The 15,103-nt window shown below is 39.0% G+C and overlaps 1 protein-coding gene across 1 annotated transcript in view; it reads right to left on the bottom strand.

The window, feature by feature from the left end:
- mspo (M-spondin) overlaps positions 1-15,103 on the bottom strand; it is a 55,609-nt gene that overhangs the window by 30,006 nt on the left and 10,500 nt on the right. The window contains exon 2 of the mRNA XM_090373403.1: positions 2,108-2,316. Coding sequence (XP_090229529.1) covers positions 2,108-2,316 — 209 coding nt within the window. The remainder of the gene's footprint in view (positions 1-2,107; positions 2,317-15,103) is intronic.

The raw sequence follows: 15,103 nt of genomic DNA, 5'->3' as shown, positions 1-15,103 counted from the left end.
AGTATCTGCTGTGCGGACTGAGACATCAAAAGAAAGGCAATAGCTTTTCTGTACAACGTCATATACTTACCAATCGTTTGTTATGGAGCAGCGGTTTGGTTTACCAGAGTTACACTACCTCGTAGTAAACAGAAGCTAGGATCCAGAGAGCAATGTTACTCACAGTCACCAGGGCTTGCTTGCATTGTGAGCACGCCAACCTTCCAATCCTAGCTGGTTGCCTAACCCTCTACTTGGAAGTGATTAAGAGTAGACTAAGCCGAATTCCGAGGAATTCCGACTCAGGATATTGACAAAAATTCAGGGCCTCCCCCGCCAACATGAACAGGTTGTCCTTCAGAATGAACATCGCTACGCAGATCTTTCAGAGTTTGCACATTGTTATTCAACTTAGGCCAACAAGACAAAGAAGAGATACCTAGCCTACAAACCTAGCCTCTAGATACCTAGCCTCACACCGGGGTAAAACCCCTGTCACCAAGTTATGAGTGCTTAAAGGCTCTATACCCCTTCTCACAAAGGAACTTTATATAGGAAGCAATAACCCTTGACAATGACCAAGCCTTGACAACTAACATGTACTTTGGTGATCACAACTACTGTTATTTCATTGAGAAATACTGCCCACGGCATTCAAATCTAATTTGAGCTAAAGACCTCTATGCTAGCATAACGCTTGTGCGGGATCTCACCCCCCTCCCCCTGCAAAACCCTTTTGGGATAGGATTCTTGCTGGCACTGCGGCAATGCAACCCCCAGCCCGTGTAAAATTCATATGCTGATCTCCTGAGTGCAGGATTCTCCACCTTGTTAACCTCTCCGGGGATTAACCTCCTGCTAACCTCAGCTGGGGAAGGATTTTCACTGGCACTCTGTTGGAATGCGGGATAACTCTGCTAACTCCCTTCGGAGGTAAATGACCCTAACCTCGTCTGGGTAAAGGACCAACCCCTTCCGGGGTAAGTAGTCCGTAGGAGTAACTAACCCCTTCCGGGGTAAGTAGTCCGTAGGAGTAACTAACCCCTTCCAGGGTAATTTCAGCTGCTGATCGATTTATCGAAAGATTAGCGATTTATCCTACACCTTCCGGTGTAGGCTAAATCGCTAACCTTTTCTGGAGTAGGATTGATACCTGCCATGTGAGCTTTATGGCGCTCCATGGGAGCATCTGTCTCCCATGACTTCCCCCTGGAAGCCAGTTCCCTTTCCACATCTCTTGTTTCCATCTCTAGTAGGCCCCATTCTTCGTGGCCTACTGTTATTTAACTACTTTTATTCGCTGTTTCACATAGCTTTGAAATGGACGGTGGTGAAGCCAATATTCACTTAACTTGTGAACCAATAAATATGCCACACACCTTCACTTTTGCATTGCACTGCTTTGGAGACCTATATTCCATATGTCTTGAAGGTGTTACCTTGAGGATTCAATGCTTTAACAAAACGTTTTGCTATAAATATGGTCAAACATTTTTATGGCCCAGTCTTGGAACCATGAAATTGTTTACACCGAGATGCAGCCACTCATTTCAAATTTCTTTTTTCTTTTTTTTTATTTGGTCTCCGTTAGGAAGCTCAGGCGACCCTGGCAGCGGTTGTTGTTGTTGTTGTTTTTGGTTTTTAGGAGCATTAGCAACTAAGGCCATATTGCTCCGGGATATGCGGTGGTCATTCCCTGACCTTTCTGCATCCTCCGTATTTGGTGGTGACGGGCTCGAACCCCAGTCTAATCAAGAGGCGTGTGCTACGCACTGCTGCTCCTTCCGATCTGGCTACGGAGGCGCCTCAAGGTGTACAGGTGAAGAAGCTCTTATAACTTGGAAGTCAGTGCGTCACCAGGAATTTAAGGGATTGGTGGAGGACGGGTGTCGATGAAGTTAGGAAACAACAAAATTAGTAATCATTCTGTATCTTAGATGATATGAGTGAGGTGGATTGACTGACACATTCGACCCTTGCTTCCCTCAGGCAACCCCTTGCAATCCCTTATCCTTATCAAAATGATAAGGCTTATCTTCCCTAAATCATTGTAGTAATTTCGGAATAACAGTGGCAAATAAAGAAAACAGAATGAAAAACTTTGGCAGAATTATGGCAGATAATTTACCTTGGGATGGTTTCCATCAACGAAGAAAGTCGATGTAGTTTGCCCAGTTCCGTGGAAAACTGAAGGCGCATAGAACACATCGAATATTCCACCATCTTGACTTTCTTCGTTCAGCATGTCCGTCTTACCCTGTTCTGCAAACTGCTTTAGAGCATCTGTTGCAATGCTGCCAACTTTCCACAGTCTGTAGGTGGCGTTGTGAGTGCGACCTGTAGTAAAAAAAAAGTAAATTGTAAAAACGTGGCAAGAATAGTTGACCCCTTTAGTGATACTGTAGTTCTCTTTTGGCAGCAATCACCACTGAGCTGATAACATTTGATAATTACAAATAAAGATATTGACGTTCTTAATTTACTTTGGAGACGTTTACCTTTCCAAATCAAACTAGTATATTCGTCACGTTTAGTAATTTAGAGGTATAGAATATTATAGAATACTAAAAAAGTATTGGGATATTTGCTCATTCGATGCCCACACAGGCAAATGTTATGCCAGACATATTAATAATGCTACTTTTATAAATTTTATTAAGAATATTAATGAAATGTTTGGAATGTAATTTGAATGTAATTTATAATAATTCTTATTATCTATATTGCAGGAAATTTGTTATTTTGGTTCATGAATCAAATGGAAAAGAATATGGCACACGAGTATATTACACTCTGATCATGTCTGAATCTGGATGGCGTTATTATGTCACTGAAGGATAGATCCTTAGAAACGTTGTTTGCCTTTATCTCAGGAAGTGTGCTGTTAGAATAATTTTAGAATAATGTTATTAATTTTAGTTTCTTATCTGCAAGATAAGAAACTAGTATATGCAAATTCCATTTTCCTGCTCTTTATCGTTCCTTACCTGCAAACGATATTGAAACTGTCATCTGGAAAGACAGCATTAACACTATTTGGACATGCTGCTTCCTTCTGATCGTTCTAAGGATGACCTGACTATTCATCAACAAATAAGACAGCTCAACCACTCCTACAACTTCTGCATTTCAGCCATTTAGGCAGCTGGAAGTGGACACAGCTGTCCTAGAAATTAATAATTCTGGTTGTCCAAGCCTCGACCTTCATGAAGGCATCTTTATTAAGCAATTCCACATACTCCGTCCAATACAGTAGTTCTTCCGACTCTATTCAACAAAAGTCTGAATGAAAGTACTTTTCCTGTTATCTGGAAGACGGCTCTTCTTCAATTAATTCCTAAACCTTCCAACATCCCGAGTGGAAATCCTTTCGTCCTATTGCTCCGTTATCTCATTTGGCCAAAAGATTGATTGCTATAAAGTTCACTTCTTCTTTCACTAATACCTCTCTTGTATCAGATAATCAATATCGTTTTCGACTCGAACGAGGTACTGAATAAGCACTCGTTGAATTTATTTCTCGATTTCTTTCTGCAAACTCTAAGTATGTTCCTGCGATTGCGGCCTTTGATCTGTTATAGTATAAGTCTGATTGCGCATTTACGTGTTAATGATTGTCCTCTTTCTCTTCATAACCTTCTAAGAAGTTATTTTGAAAACCGTATAGTTTCTATTATTTCTGGGTCTAATTTTGTCTCCCGCTCTGTCACTAGAGGCTATCCTCAGGGCTCTCTTCTTGGACCACTCATCTGGAACGTCGTTCTTGACGAATAGCTCCTTTAAAACCTTTCCTTTTTTGTTAAAAAGTGGCAAACAAGAGAAAATGTGAACTGCTTGCTTGTTTCAACTAGGGTTGCCACCTATCCCTGAATTAATCCATTGTTGACAACAATAAATTGTGCACTTATTTGGGGGACACAGTATCAGAGAAGTTTACAAGCAGAATATCTGTCACACAAGATATTATATGGTTCAAATTATTATAACTATTATAACCAGAATAACTAATTTGGATCATATGATTCAAATCAATATATTCTGGCACAATGGGTGGGAGTGGAGCATTTCTGCTTTTCATCTAATTAAAGTTTAAGAAGGTTCTTTATTATTATGATAAATTTATTTCTCTCTTTGACAATTAAAAAAAAAAGTTGTGAAGACTAGAATATTTACTAATAATTCTAAATAGAATGATACTCTAAAAGTGTATCCCATCCCTGTAAAAAAAACCATGTCATGCTGAGAAAAATTTTACCTCATGTGCCTTTCCCTGTCTTTCAAGGACTGAATTGTTTACAAGGATCTTTTCATGTGCTTCCCTCCTATCAAGTCTAGACAAAATTCCAGATTGTAATATTAAAATTAAGTAACATTTTCAAAGTAGTCAAATTTTACTTAGGATAATTACAACAAAAAATGCTTACTGTGTGTGTTCACACACGGAATATATATATATGCAAGGAAACAAGCATATACAGCAAAGAAAAAGAAAACCTCTGCTCATAACATTTCTCCATCTACTTGAATAAAATCTTTCAATAAATTTATTCAAACTACCCACATCACATCAGATGGAAGTTTGTTCCAATGATCAATTGCTGTCTGGCTGAAAGCAAATTTTTGCATATCTGTCCTACCAACGTATCTCTCCAATTTAAATTTATGTCCCCTTGTGTTCATCGTCTGAGAAAGAATAAGGATGTCATACAGTATTTAGTTTATTCAATTACTTCAATGAGTCCTCTTCACAGGTGCCTAGTGTCCAGGTGCTGCAATTTATAGAACTCAGGTCTTTCTCAGTAAAAGTGCTTAATCTTGTTGCTCTTCTTTGCACTTGATCCAGCAGATCCATATCCTTCCTAAAATGAGGCTTCCAGACCCATTTACAGTTCCAAAGATATGGCCCTAATCATTATCTTGTGCAATGCAATAATCACCTCCTAAATTTATGTCCCCTTGTCTCCATCTTAGTCCCTACTCTCCATTACTTTTAGTGTGTACTGTCCAACTGGTTTATTATTATGGGATTACTCTACCTGTATGCAGTACCTCACATTTGTCAATGTTAATCTGCAATTGCCACTTCTCACACGTAAGGAGACAACTTGTAGAAGTTAAATGTAAAAAAAAGGTACCTGGAGTATATGGGATCTATCCAATTATATTGAGCTAGGCAACAAACAAGGTCAGAAAACCTTTATCCTTACATTCAGGGAACATTCCTATGGATCGGAGATTCGAAAATGTATCCCAAATTCATAAAGGGGCTCAGAGGGTAACATGAATATTTACAGACCCCGTTAGCTTGGCTTTTGGTCCAGGGGAAATAATGGAATCATTGGTTAAGGAAGTAATGTAGGACCATCTACACAGGAGTTCATTTATACTGCAATCACAAGATCGATTTGTTAAGGGGTAGTCTTGTCTGACTAATGTGATTGGATACTATGACATAGTGACAAAGGAAATGAATGCAGAAAATAATTCTGACATTATTAGATTTCAGGAAAGCTTTTGACACTGTTGCACATTAAAGCCTGCTGTATAAATTGGAGCAGTGATAGTATATAACAGGTGCTCAATACGTTCTACATTGATATCAATATTTGTAGAAGAATAAGAGAAATTTACCTCGATATGATACGTAGAACATTTCCATATGATACTCTCCAGAAATTAAAACGAATAAAAGATTAACGCGAGCCTTTGACCAAGTGCATACGAGTTCGTAGCCGACCCCCCAACAGAAGTACAACGTGCTATCACACAATCAGAATGCTTCAGCTAGTGCTGGAATACCCCCTCATCCAACGTGTAACATACCTATCAAAAGGTTAAATCTTTTCTTGTATACGCTATCGCAGGACCAAATTGCACTTTTATCCAAAGGATTAAATTATAATTTACCGCCTCGCAAGTTAAATAGATATTGAATTTGGTCTTCATAATGTTCCACAAAAAGATTTATTTATTCAACAAGTTAACCAAGTGGTGAATAATATAAAAGACATGAGACTGCCTAAATTGAATAGACGGGAAAGCTCAGCTTTGTGTGAACTTCGAGAAAATAAAGACATTGTTATTCAGAGAGCAGATAAAGTAGATACATAATAAAACTATATTTTTATTATGTTAATAAGTAAGATTTAATTATATCAGTTATCTCGACTTATATTGAGGTAGACCCGGTACTATTTACCAGTTTGGTCAATCAGTACAATAAAACATTAACCATGTATCAAAAAATGACTATGTTACCATGTCCCAGTTAAAGGAATTGAAGGCCAGAACATACATACCTGCACTTTTTTGGTCAGGTAAGCGACAAGCGGCATTATAAGTCGTTATTGGGAGATTAGTGCACCTATTATCTTGCAATCCCCGCTGTCCTCACACCCGCCGCTCAAAAAAAAAAAAAAAAAAAAAAAGGGGGGGAGAGAGAGAGAGAGAGACCAAATGTTTAGTTTGTTTTAGTGCGTCGCGTCGATTGTTGTGTTCCGTTGCAGCGCAAAAGGACAGATTTTGTTTCGTTATTTATGTCAGGGATGTCGGAATTTTTTTTATAGTAAAAAAAGTTTTTTTTCTTTGTCTAGAAATCGCGAAAATGATGGGTAAACGCAAAAGAGTTGCGTTTTCAGTTAAACAAAACTTGAAATTATTCAAAAGTTTGAAATCGGCGCATCTGTTAAATCTCTAATGAATCATAATAAGGATGTATCAAAATGGCCAAACATTAACAAGTATCGCGAGGAATTCAGATTTGTCAATAATAATATAGTAAATAAATAAATAAATTTTCTGTTTATACTCCGGGACGACCAAACGGTCAGAGGAGTTCACAAGATAGATAGAATACAAGAAACAGCACCGTATTCAGCAGTCACGGAGCTTGAACCCCGGTCACTCAAGGCACGTGTACTTATGCACCCTCGGGCCTGACCACTAGGCTACGGCGGCCTCAATATGTTATTAGTCATTCCCGAGTTACGTAAAACTCGACGAAGTAAGAAGTCCTAGAACGTATCTCTTACGTATGTCAGGGACTTTTGTATTTTTGGATTAACCGGGAAATCGATTATCCGGGATTTGTTTTTTACCGTCTATCCTGGAAAATCGAGAGTCAACTGTAGTTTGCCTGTACTGAATATTTTACACATTAACAGGTAGTTCAAAAGCATGATGAACAATCTAGCCATTGACCTGGATAGATTCTGCGAACAGCATTCATACAGACGTCAGAAGCTAAAGGACACATATGCAAGCATACACTTATGAGACGTCACCAGAAGGAAAATGCCACCACAATGCATCCCGTTAAAGATAGGTGAAGCCATCACTGGTCCTCTCTTACTTAGAATCTACTACTCCAAAGACGCCTGGCTGCACTATTACGTTCAAGATTGAAGAATTGAAGAGATACCACGTGTAACAACCGGTGAAGGACTGCCTCATTTCTTTATATTTTGTATATTTCCCTCATGCTTATGTAATTTATAGCAATTTAGAGAAAATAATATCCTTTAATTCTTTTAATTATGTAAAATAATAAACACTAAGTTCTGTACCTGTCGGGTTAAGCATACATGGGCCCCATGTAACCGCCAGGCACATGTCCCTGTCTTAATCCTCTGTGTCCTCTGTCCCTCTGTGTGTAATATCACCCCCCCCTAGCTTCTAGCTGTCCAGGGGGTGGCTCTTTGGCAGAGCAATAAACAGATTTAATAAATAAATAAATAAAAAATATTTCATGCAGTCCACTTTATTAAGAGCAATCGTTTGAATTCACTACAAAACTCCATTGCTTCCGCATCCAATTCATCTAACAATTCCCTTTCAATGGATAGCAATGTGTATGTTTCCAAGTTCTCCTCAGAGAGTGAATTTCTTAGCCTTGTCTTTATGATCTTTAGCTTTGAAAATGTCCTCTCACATTGGACTTAAGTAACTGATAACGTGCTGATGACTTTACAAAGTTCATAAAGGCATCATATGTCTTGTCATGAAGTCTGTTGGATGCCAGAATTTTTAGTACACACGATGGGCAAGTGCTATTAAAAACATGGGCTTTGAAAATGTCCTCCATATATGAACATGTTGATCAGCCACATCAGTAATTTTACTTTGTAAACTGGCCATGGTAGCTTGCAGCTCCATCTGTACTATCAGATAAACATTTTTTGGGATCAAGTTTAAGATGTCAATAGATCAAAAAACCCTTCTCCTGTACTATCATTACTTGACAGAACTGAAAGTAGTCGCTCACAGATAACACCTTTAAGCGCATACCGAATAATAATGAATTATCGTGTGTCGAATCAACTTGAATAGAATAATATTTTGCTTGAGAAACTTCATGACTTGTATGATATTCTTCATAATTTGGATTAACATGTTAATCCAAAGTTATATGTAACAGATATGTAACAAGTCCACCACGGGCTTTACTTTGAGCCTTTCCTTGTTCTAATCAAACTTGTATTGCTTGTATTACGTATATGCGTAATGCTATGACTGTAGCATTACGTAATATATGGCCATAATGCTATAGCCATAATGCTATGGCTATAGCATATACGTAATAGCCACAGCTATTGCTATGGCTATTACGTATATGCGTGTGCACGTCTATTTACGCACGTGCATGTCTACTTACGCATGCGCACGCTCACGTATTATTATTATTATTATTATTATTATTATTATTATTATTATTATTATCTGTTTATTTCCATAAGGAAACCACCCCGGGACGGCAAAGTGCCAGGAGGGTGCTAAGTACATATCAGGATACGAGATACTACGTGCAGTGGGTTACATATACTGAACACGTAGTCTCGTCCCGAAATATTATATACACATTTTATGCTTAATATATACAGTATTTACACATTGATGATTCTGTACATACATTCTACAACTCATATATTTACAATTCACTAATAATTCCATATATAACTTTACATATTAACATAACTGTTACAGAAGGTATATTTTTCCAGTCAACAAATTATTATTGTTCTTAAAGCAGAAAGTTTCACTTTTATTCACAATTCTTTAGTACTTTGCAGCCAATTCATATTTCGGTAAGTCTGTACGAATCCTGGAAGATCTCTTTCCGGTATGTTGCATCCTCACACAGTTTTTCGGCATCTATCTGTAGTGAGTTAAATATTTTTGCTGCATTTGACGGGAAGAATCTTTGCAGGCTACTAAGATTGTTCAGGACTGAGCGCAGTGGATTATTTAGTTCTCCGCAACGTCTAGCAGTGGCACGCGGTTTAACTAGAATATTATCCAGGACTGGAGCATCTACTCTGCCTGTGAGCATTTGTGCGAGAGTGTGTATGTTCCTGTTAATTGTCCGCTGCATCCAGGGTGTGATGTTAAGGTTTGAGTAGCCCTTGAGATAGTAAAAGGGTGGCTAGCAACTCTGTTAAGCCATCGCAAGAACCAGTACTCGATCCCAAGGACGGACTTATAATGTGAATCTGGAGCTGAAGACCAGATTTGCGAGGCATACATTGCAATTGGCAGGACACACATTAAAATGTACTTGGTCGCTAGCTGAGGATCCCTAATTCCTACCAGTTCCTGTCTAGTAGCCCATAAAGCGGCGAATATTTTTGTCTTCATATGGGCGAAGTGTTGAGCAAAGGTGAGTCTGTCATCCCACTTAAGACCCAGGTCCAGGTGAGAGTGCACTTTTTCCACACTAGACCCGTTCACAGAGATCGAGATGTCATTTTTATTCTGCTTGTAAGTTATGGTCATTTGGGAAGACTTCTGTGCATTAATACGGAGCCCGATGCAATCCAGGTAGCTCTCAAATTATCGGATTGTGCTATTTGCCTTCTGACAAATACCTTCTGCTGATTCATGGTCTTTGGAAGTGATGAAGAATTTTACATCGTCAGCATGTGTTATAAAATTGTAGTACCGTACAAGAAACGGCTCCAGGGCGGCCGCGAAGAGAGTAGCCGAAAGAACTCCCCCTTGTGGCACTCCTTGCGAGATGGTAAAGCAAGATTGTAGCTTTTAGTGCTTAACAATAAGTTTTCTATGTTCTAGCAGGCTGGTTATTATAGTTAACAAATTTCCTCTTACATTAAAATAATTCTTTAAAATCGCAATGAGCGCTGGAATTGAGACGTTGTCGTAGGCTGCGGAGATATCCAAAAAAATAATATCAATTTGCTTTTTCTCATTTAGTGCTTTCTGCACGCGAAAAAGGGTTTCCAGTAAGTTTGTTATTGTTGATCTACCCGAAATAACTGAGTGAAAATGTGGTGGTCTATGGCTGAAGCAGTGTTGATTGATGGTGGGAAGCAGTGCTTTTTCGAATACCTTCTGTAGGGTGCAACTAACAGAAATTGGTCTGTAATCCTTAGCCAATTTTGGCTAAGGATTACAGACTATGTAATTTTTCCAGGCTTGCGGGAAAGCTCCTGACCTAATGATTTCCTGATAGATGTGCAGTAATAGATCTATTATAAATGGGCTACTTATCTTAAGGATGAACATTGGAAATTTGTCTGGTCCAACAGTGGCCTTATTGGGCAGATCGTTGATTGCTTTCATTACGCTCTCTTTGGTGATTTGTATTTCACTCAAAGGAGGTCTTGTTGGTTCCTCTATTGCCGAATAGTTTCGCTTGTTTAAATCTTTCAGGAATTCAAAAATTTTGTTACCATTATCAGTGTTCTCAATTTGATTCAGTCCATGCAGGTTACTAAAAGTGTTATTAGCCCATTCCTTGAAAATGCATTCGGTCATATTCTCTGTATTGCTAGCAATTCTTTTTGCTCTTTTTAGTTTATTATGAACAACACTGCAGTGTGCCTGTCGTTTTGCTTTGATGAAATGTGCTCTTTCTTTCTTATAACGAATGTGATCGGCAGGATGACCCGTTCTTTGCCATTTTCTATATAGTTTTTGCTTCCTGAGGAAACTTGCTTTCAGTTGTGGGTTAAACCATTCTTTTGTTCTCTCAGATATTTTGATTTCTTTTGCTGCTCCTTCCAATGCTGTTTGGTATAGCTTTTTAGTGATCATTTCTAAAGCTTCGTCTACTGGCTTTTCTTGCAGGTCATTCCAGTTGTAACTAGTCAGGTGACTGAGAATGACCTCTGCATTAATATACTTCACGGAGAAAAGATACTTACTTTGCTTTTCCCAGTTCGTGTGCTTACCCTGCATGTATTTGTGTATCTTCAATGCTGCTTCTATTTCAATGGGATTGTGGTCCGACTTAAATTTTATGCAGTTTTGCGTTAGCCTTATGTCTAAGAAACTATGGTACAACAGGTCAAGTTGCTGCATTCCCCTTGTCACTGGTGTCGGAAGCTGCGTTAAGTGCAATGCACCCAATGTAGCATCCAGCTCTTTCTTGGCTTCCCTGTGTTTCGGAAGAGGCAAATTAAAATCTCCAGCTATTATTGTGTCAACTGATGGCTTTAGATTTGCAGCAAGCCAAGCATAGAGTTCGTTTCTTGTCTCCTTTGTGTGCTCAGGTGGGAGGGAGGTATATGATGCATAACTGTATTTTCACCTGCTCTTTTGAAAAGGTAACGCAAATCCCTTCAAAATTATTTTTTTTTATTATTATTATTATCCGTTTATTTCCATAAGGAAACCACCCCGGGACGGCAAAGTGCCAGGAGGGTGCTAAGTACATATCAGGGTACGAGATACTACGTGCAGTGGGTTACATATACTGAACACGTAGTCTCGTCCCGAAATATTATATACACATTTTATGTTTAATATATATAGTATTTACACATTGATGATTCTGTACATACATTATACAACTGATATATTTACAATTCACTAATAATTCCATCTATAAATTACATATTTACATAACTGTTACAGAAGGTATATTTTTACAGTCAACAAATTATTATTGTTCTGAAAGCAGAAAGTTTCTCTTTTACTCTAAATTCTTTGGTACTTTGCAGCCGATTCATATTTTGGTAAGTCTATACGAATCCTGGAAGATCTCTTTCCGGTATGTTGCATCCTCACACAGTTTTTCGGCATCTATGTGTAGTGAGTTAAATATTTTCGCTGCATTTGATGGGAAGAATCTTTGCAGGCTACTAAGATTGTTCAGGACTGGACGCAGTGGATTATTTACTTCCCCGCAACGTCTAGCAGTGGCACGCGGTTTGACTAGAATATTATCCAGGACTGGAGCATCCACTCTGCCTGTGAGCATTTGTGCGAGAGTGTGTATGTTCCTGTTAATTGTCCGCTGCATCCAGGGTGTGATGTTAAGGTTTGAGTAGAGAATGGCCCTTGAGATAGTAAAAGGGTGGCCAGCAATTCTGTTAAGCCATCGCAAGAACCAGTACTCGATCCCAAGGACGGACTTATAATGTGAATCTGGAGCTGAAGACCAGATTTGCGAGGCATACATTGCAATTGGCAGGACACACATTAAAATGTACTTGGTCGCTAGCTGAGGATCCCTAATTCCTACCAGTTCCTGTCTAGTAGCCCATAAAGCGGCGAATATTTTTGTCTTCATATGGGCGAAGTGTTGAGCAAAGGTGAGTCTGTCATCCCACTTAAGACCCAGGTCCAGGTGAGAGTGCACTTTTACCACATTAGACCCGTTCACAGAGATCGAGATGTCATTTTTATTCTGCTTGCAAGTTATGGTCATTTGGGCAGACTTCTGCGCATTAATACGGAGCCCGATGCAATCCAGGTAGCTCTCAAATTCTCTGATTGTGCTATTTGCTATCTGACAAATACCTTCTGCTGATTCATGGTCTTTGGAAGTGATGAAGAATTTTACATCGTCAGCATATGTTATAAAATTGTAGTACCGTGCAAGAAACGGCTCCAGGGCGGCCGCGAAGAGAGTAGCCGAAAGAACTCCCCCTTGTGGCACTCCTCGCGAGATGGTAAAGCAAGATTGTAGCTTTTGGTGCTTAACAATAAGTTTTCTATGTTCTAGCAGGCTGGTTATTATAGTTAACAAATTTCCTCTTACATTAAAATAATTCTTTAAAATCGCAATGAGCGCTGGAATTGAGACGTTGTCGTAGGCTGCGGAGATATCCAAAAAAATAATATCAATTTGCTCCTTCTCATTTAGTGCTCTCTGCACGCGAAAAAGGGTTTCCAGTAAGTTTGTTATTGTTGATCTACCCGAAATAACTGAGTGCAAATGCGGTGGTCTATGGCTGAAGCAGTGTTGATTGATGGTGGGAAGCAGTGCTTTTTCGAATACCTTCTGTAGGGTGCAGCTGACAGAAATTGGTCTGTAATCCTTAGCCAATTTTGGGTGTTTAATCTTTGGTATGGTTCAGAGATTCTGCCTACAGAAGAGAAAAGCACAAATGCATAGTGCATTCAGCATTCCTGCAATTGTCAGCGGACGTCTATTTACGAATGCGCCCGGGCACGTCCATTTGCGTGAAAGTTTCCAGACTGTCTCAATGTGTTGCATAAAACCTATATACTGTAAGGCAATATAAGCTCTGTATAATCAAACTATTATTATAACTATAAAATCTATTTATTGCAATATTAGCTGTGTATATTGTCTGTCTATTTTATTTATTTATTTATTAAATCTGTTTATTGCTCTGCCGAAGAGCTACCCCCCTGGACAGCAGGAAGCTGGGGGGGGGTGATATTTACAACATACAAAGGTTGAGCCAGGGACATGTGTCCGGCGGTTACATGGGGCACATGTATGTTTAACCCGAAAGGTACAGAACTTACAGTGTTTATTATTTTACATAATTGAAAGAAATAAAGGATATTATTTTCTCAAAAGTGCTATAAATTACAAAAACATGAGAGAAATGTACAAAATGAGGCAGTCCTTCCCTTCACCGGTTGTTGCACGTGGTATCTCTTCAATCTTGACTGCAATAGTGCTCACAGCCAGGCGTCTTTGTATTCTATGTCACTGTCTAAGTCACTGTCTATGTAAATACATTCTATGTATTTGCTGTGCTCTCGTAGTTTTTTTATGTACTGAATGTAATGTGTACAGTTAATTGTAAGATTCTTCTGGTTGCCTGTAGCGGGAATCGTGTCCTACATTTCTACGAATAAAGAATTTTATTATTATTATCCTGCGGAAGGTAATGGGGTAAAGGGAAGGGTTTTTGCTTTCGTAAAGGTGACTACGGTATGCTGCAGTATTTAAATTCTATACGGTGGGACCAACTGATGATGTTACCAACAGCAAATTCAAAATGGGAAGCATTCAAAGAACTTATCTTGCATACCAACTAAGAAATATTGTTCAAGGTTTAGTTCATCTGACATCCTAAATGGATGTCAGGTGAACTAATGAGACACATGGCAGAGAACAAAAATGCATGGGATACATATAAATTAACACGTGACACAGAAGATAGATATAAGCTGGTCTGTGACCAAGTCACAAAGGAAATTAGGCAGGCAAAGGCAGATTATGATATAACTGTTTTTTATATTTTGTTCATTTGCTCTGTCGTCCCCGAAAACAGGGGTTTTCGGGGACGACCACGGTACATGTGCAGTTGTAGCCTACCTGCCCGTGGTGTAGTGAAAAAGTGTGTGACACTGTGTTAACTCGATGTGTGAAAAAAGATGGCAATGTTTAAGGATAAGCTGAAATGCAGCATTTTTGTCAGAACATTTAGTCTCGAATTCAGTATAATGTGCAGCGCGTGTCTAGACCAGCAAGAGCTGCTAGATGAGTGATTAACTGAGGATACTGCAGTCAGCCAACTCCAGACAAACCTGTTTGGTGTGTGTACCAAGAGCGTCGTGGGCGCGGTTGCATCAGCCTCTTTCAGAGTGGCAGACAGCATGGCGCTGCTGCTTGCTCTCTGGTGTAAGACAGCGTGCATTTACGAAGACGACACTGTAATCGTGTCGCTACATCAAGCCACTTCTCGAAAGGAAAAAAAAAAGAAGGCAAAAAGCTCTTCTATTAAAAGGGCCAAACTTATTCCACGTGCGTCGTATAAATTTGTTTCTGCTTCAGTCGATAATGACATAACTAGCACATAAAGGTCTTCATCGTGAATAGAGAATATGATTGGTCACGCCTTAAACAGTTCCTCAAATAATAATAATTGAGAGCGATCTATTTGAAAAAAAAAAAAAA

The sequence above is a fragment of the Mastigoproctus giganteus genome, chromosome 5, assembly GCF_048544385.1.
Source record: "Mastigoproctus giganteus isolate SK-2022 chromosome 5, ASM4854438v1, whole genome shotgun sequence".
NCBI lineage: Eukaryota > Metazoa > Arthropoda > Arachnida > Uropygi > Thelyphonidae > Mastigoproctus > Mastigoproctus giganteus.
This window is presented reverse-complemented; position numbering and strand designations above follow the sequence as displayed.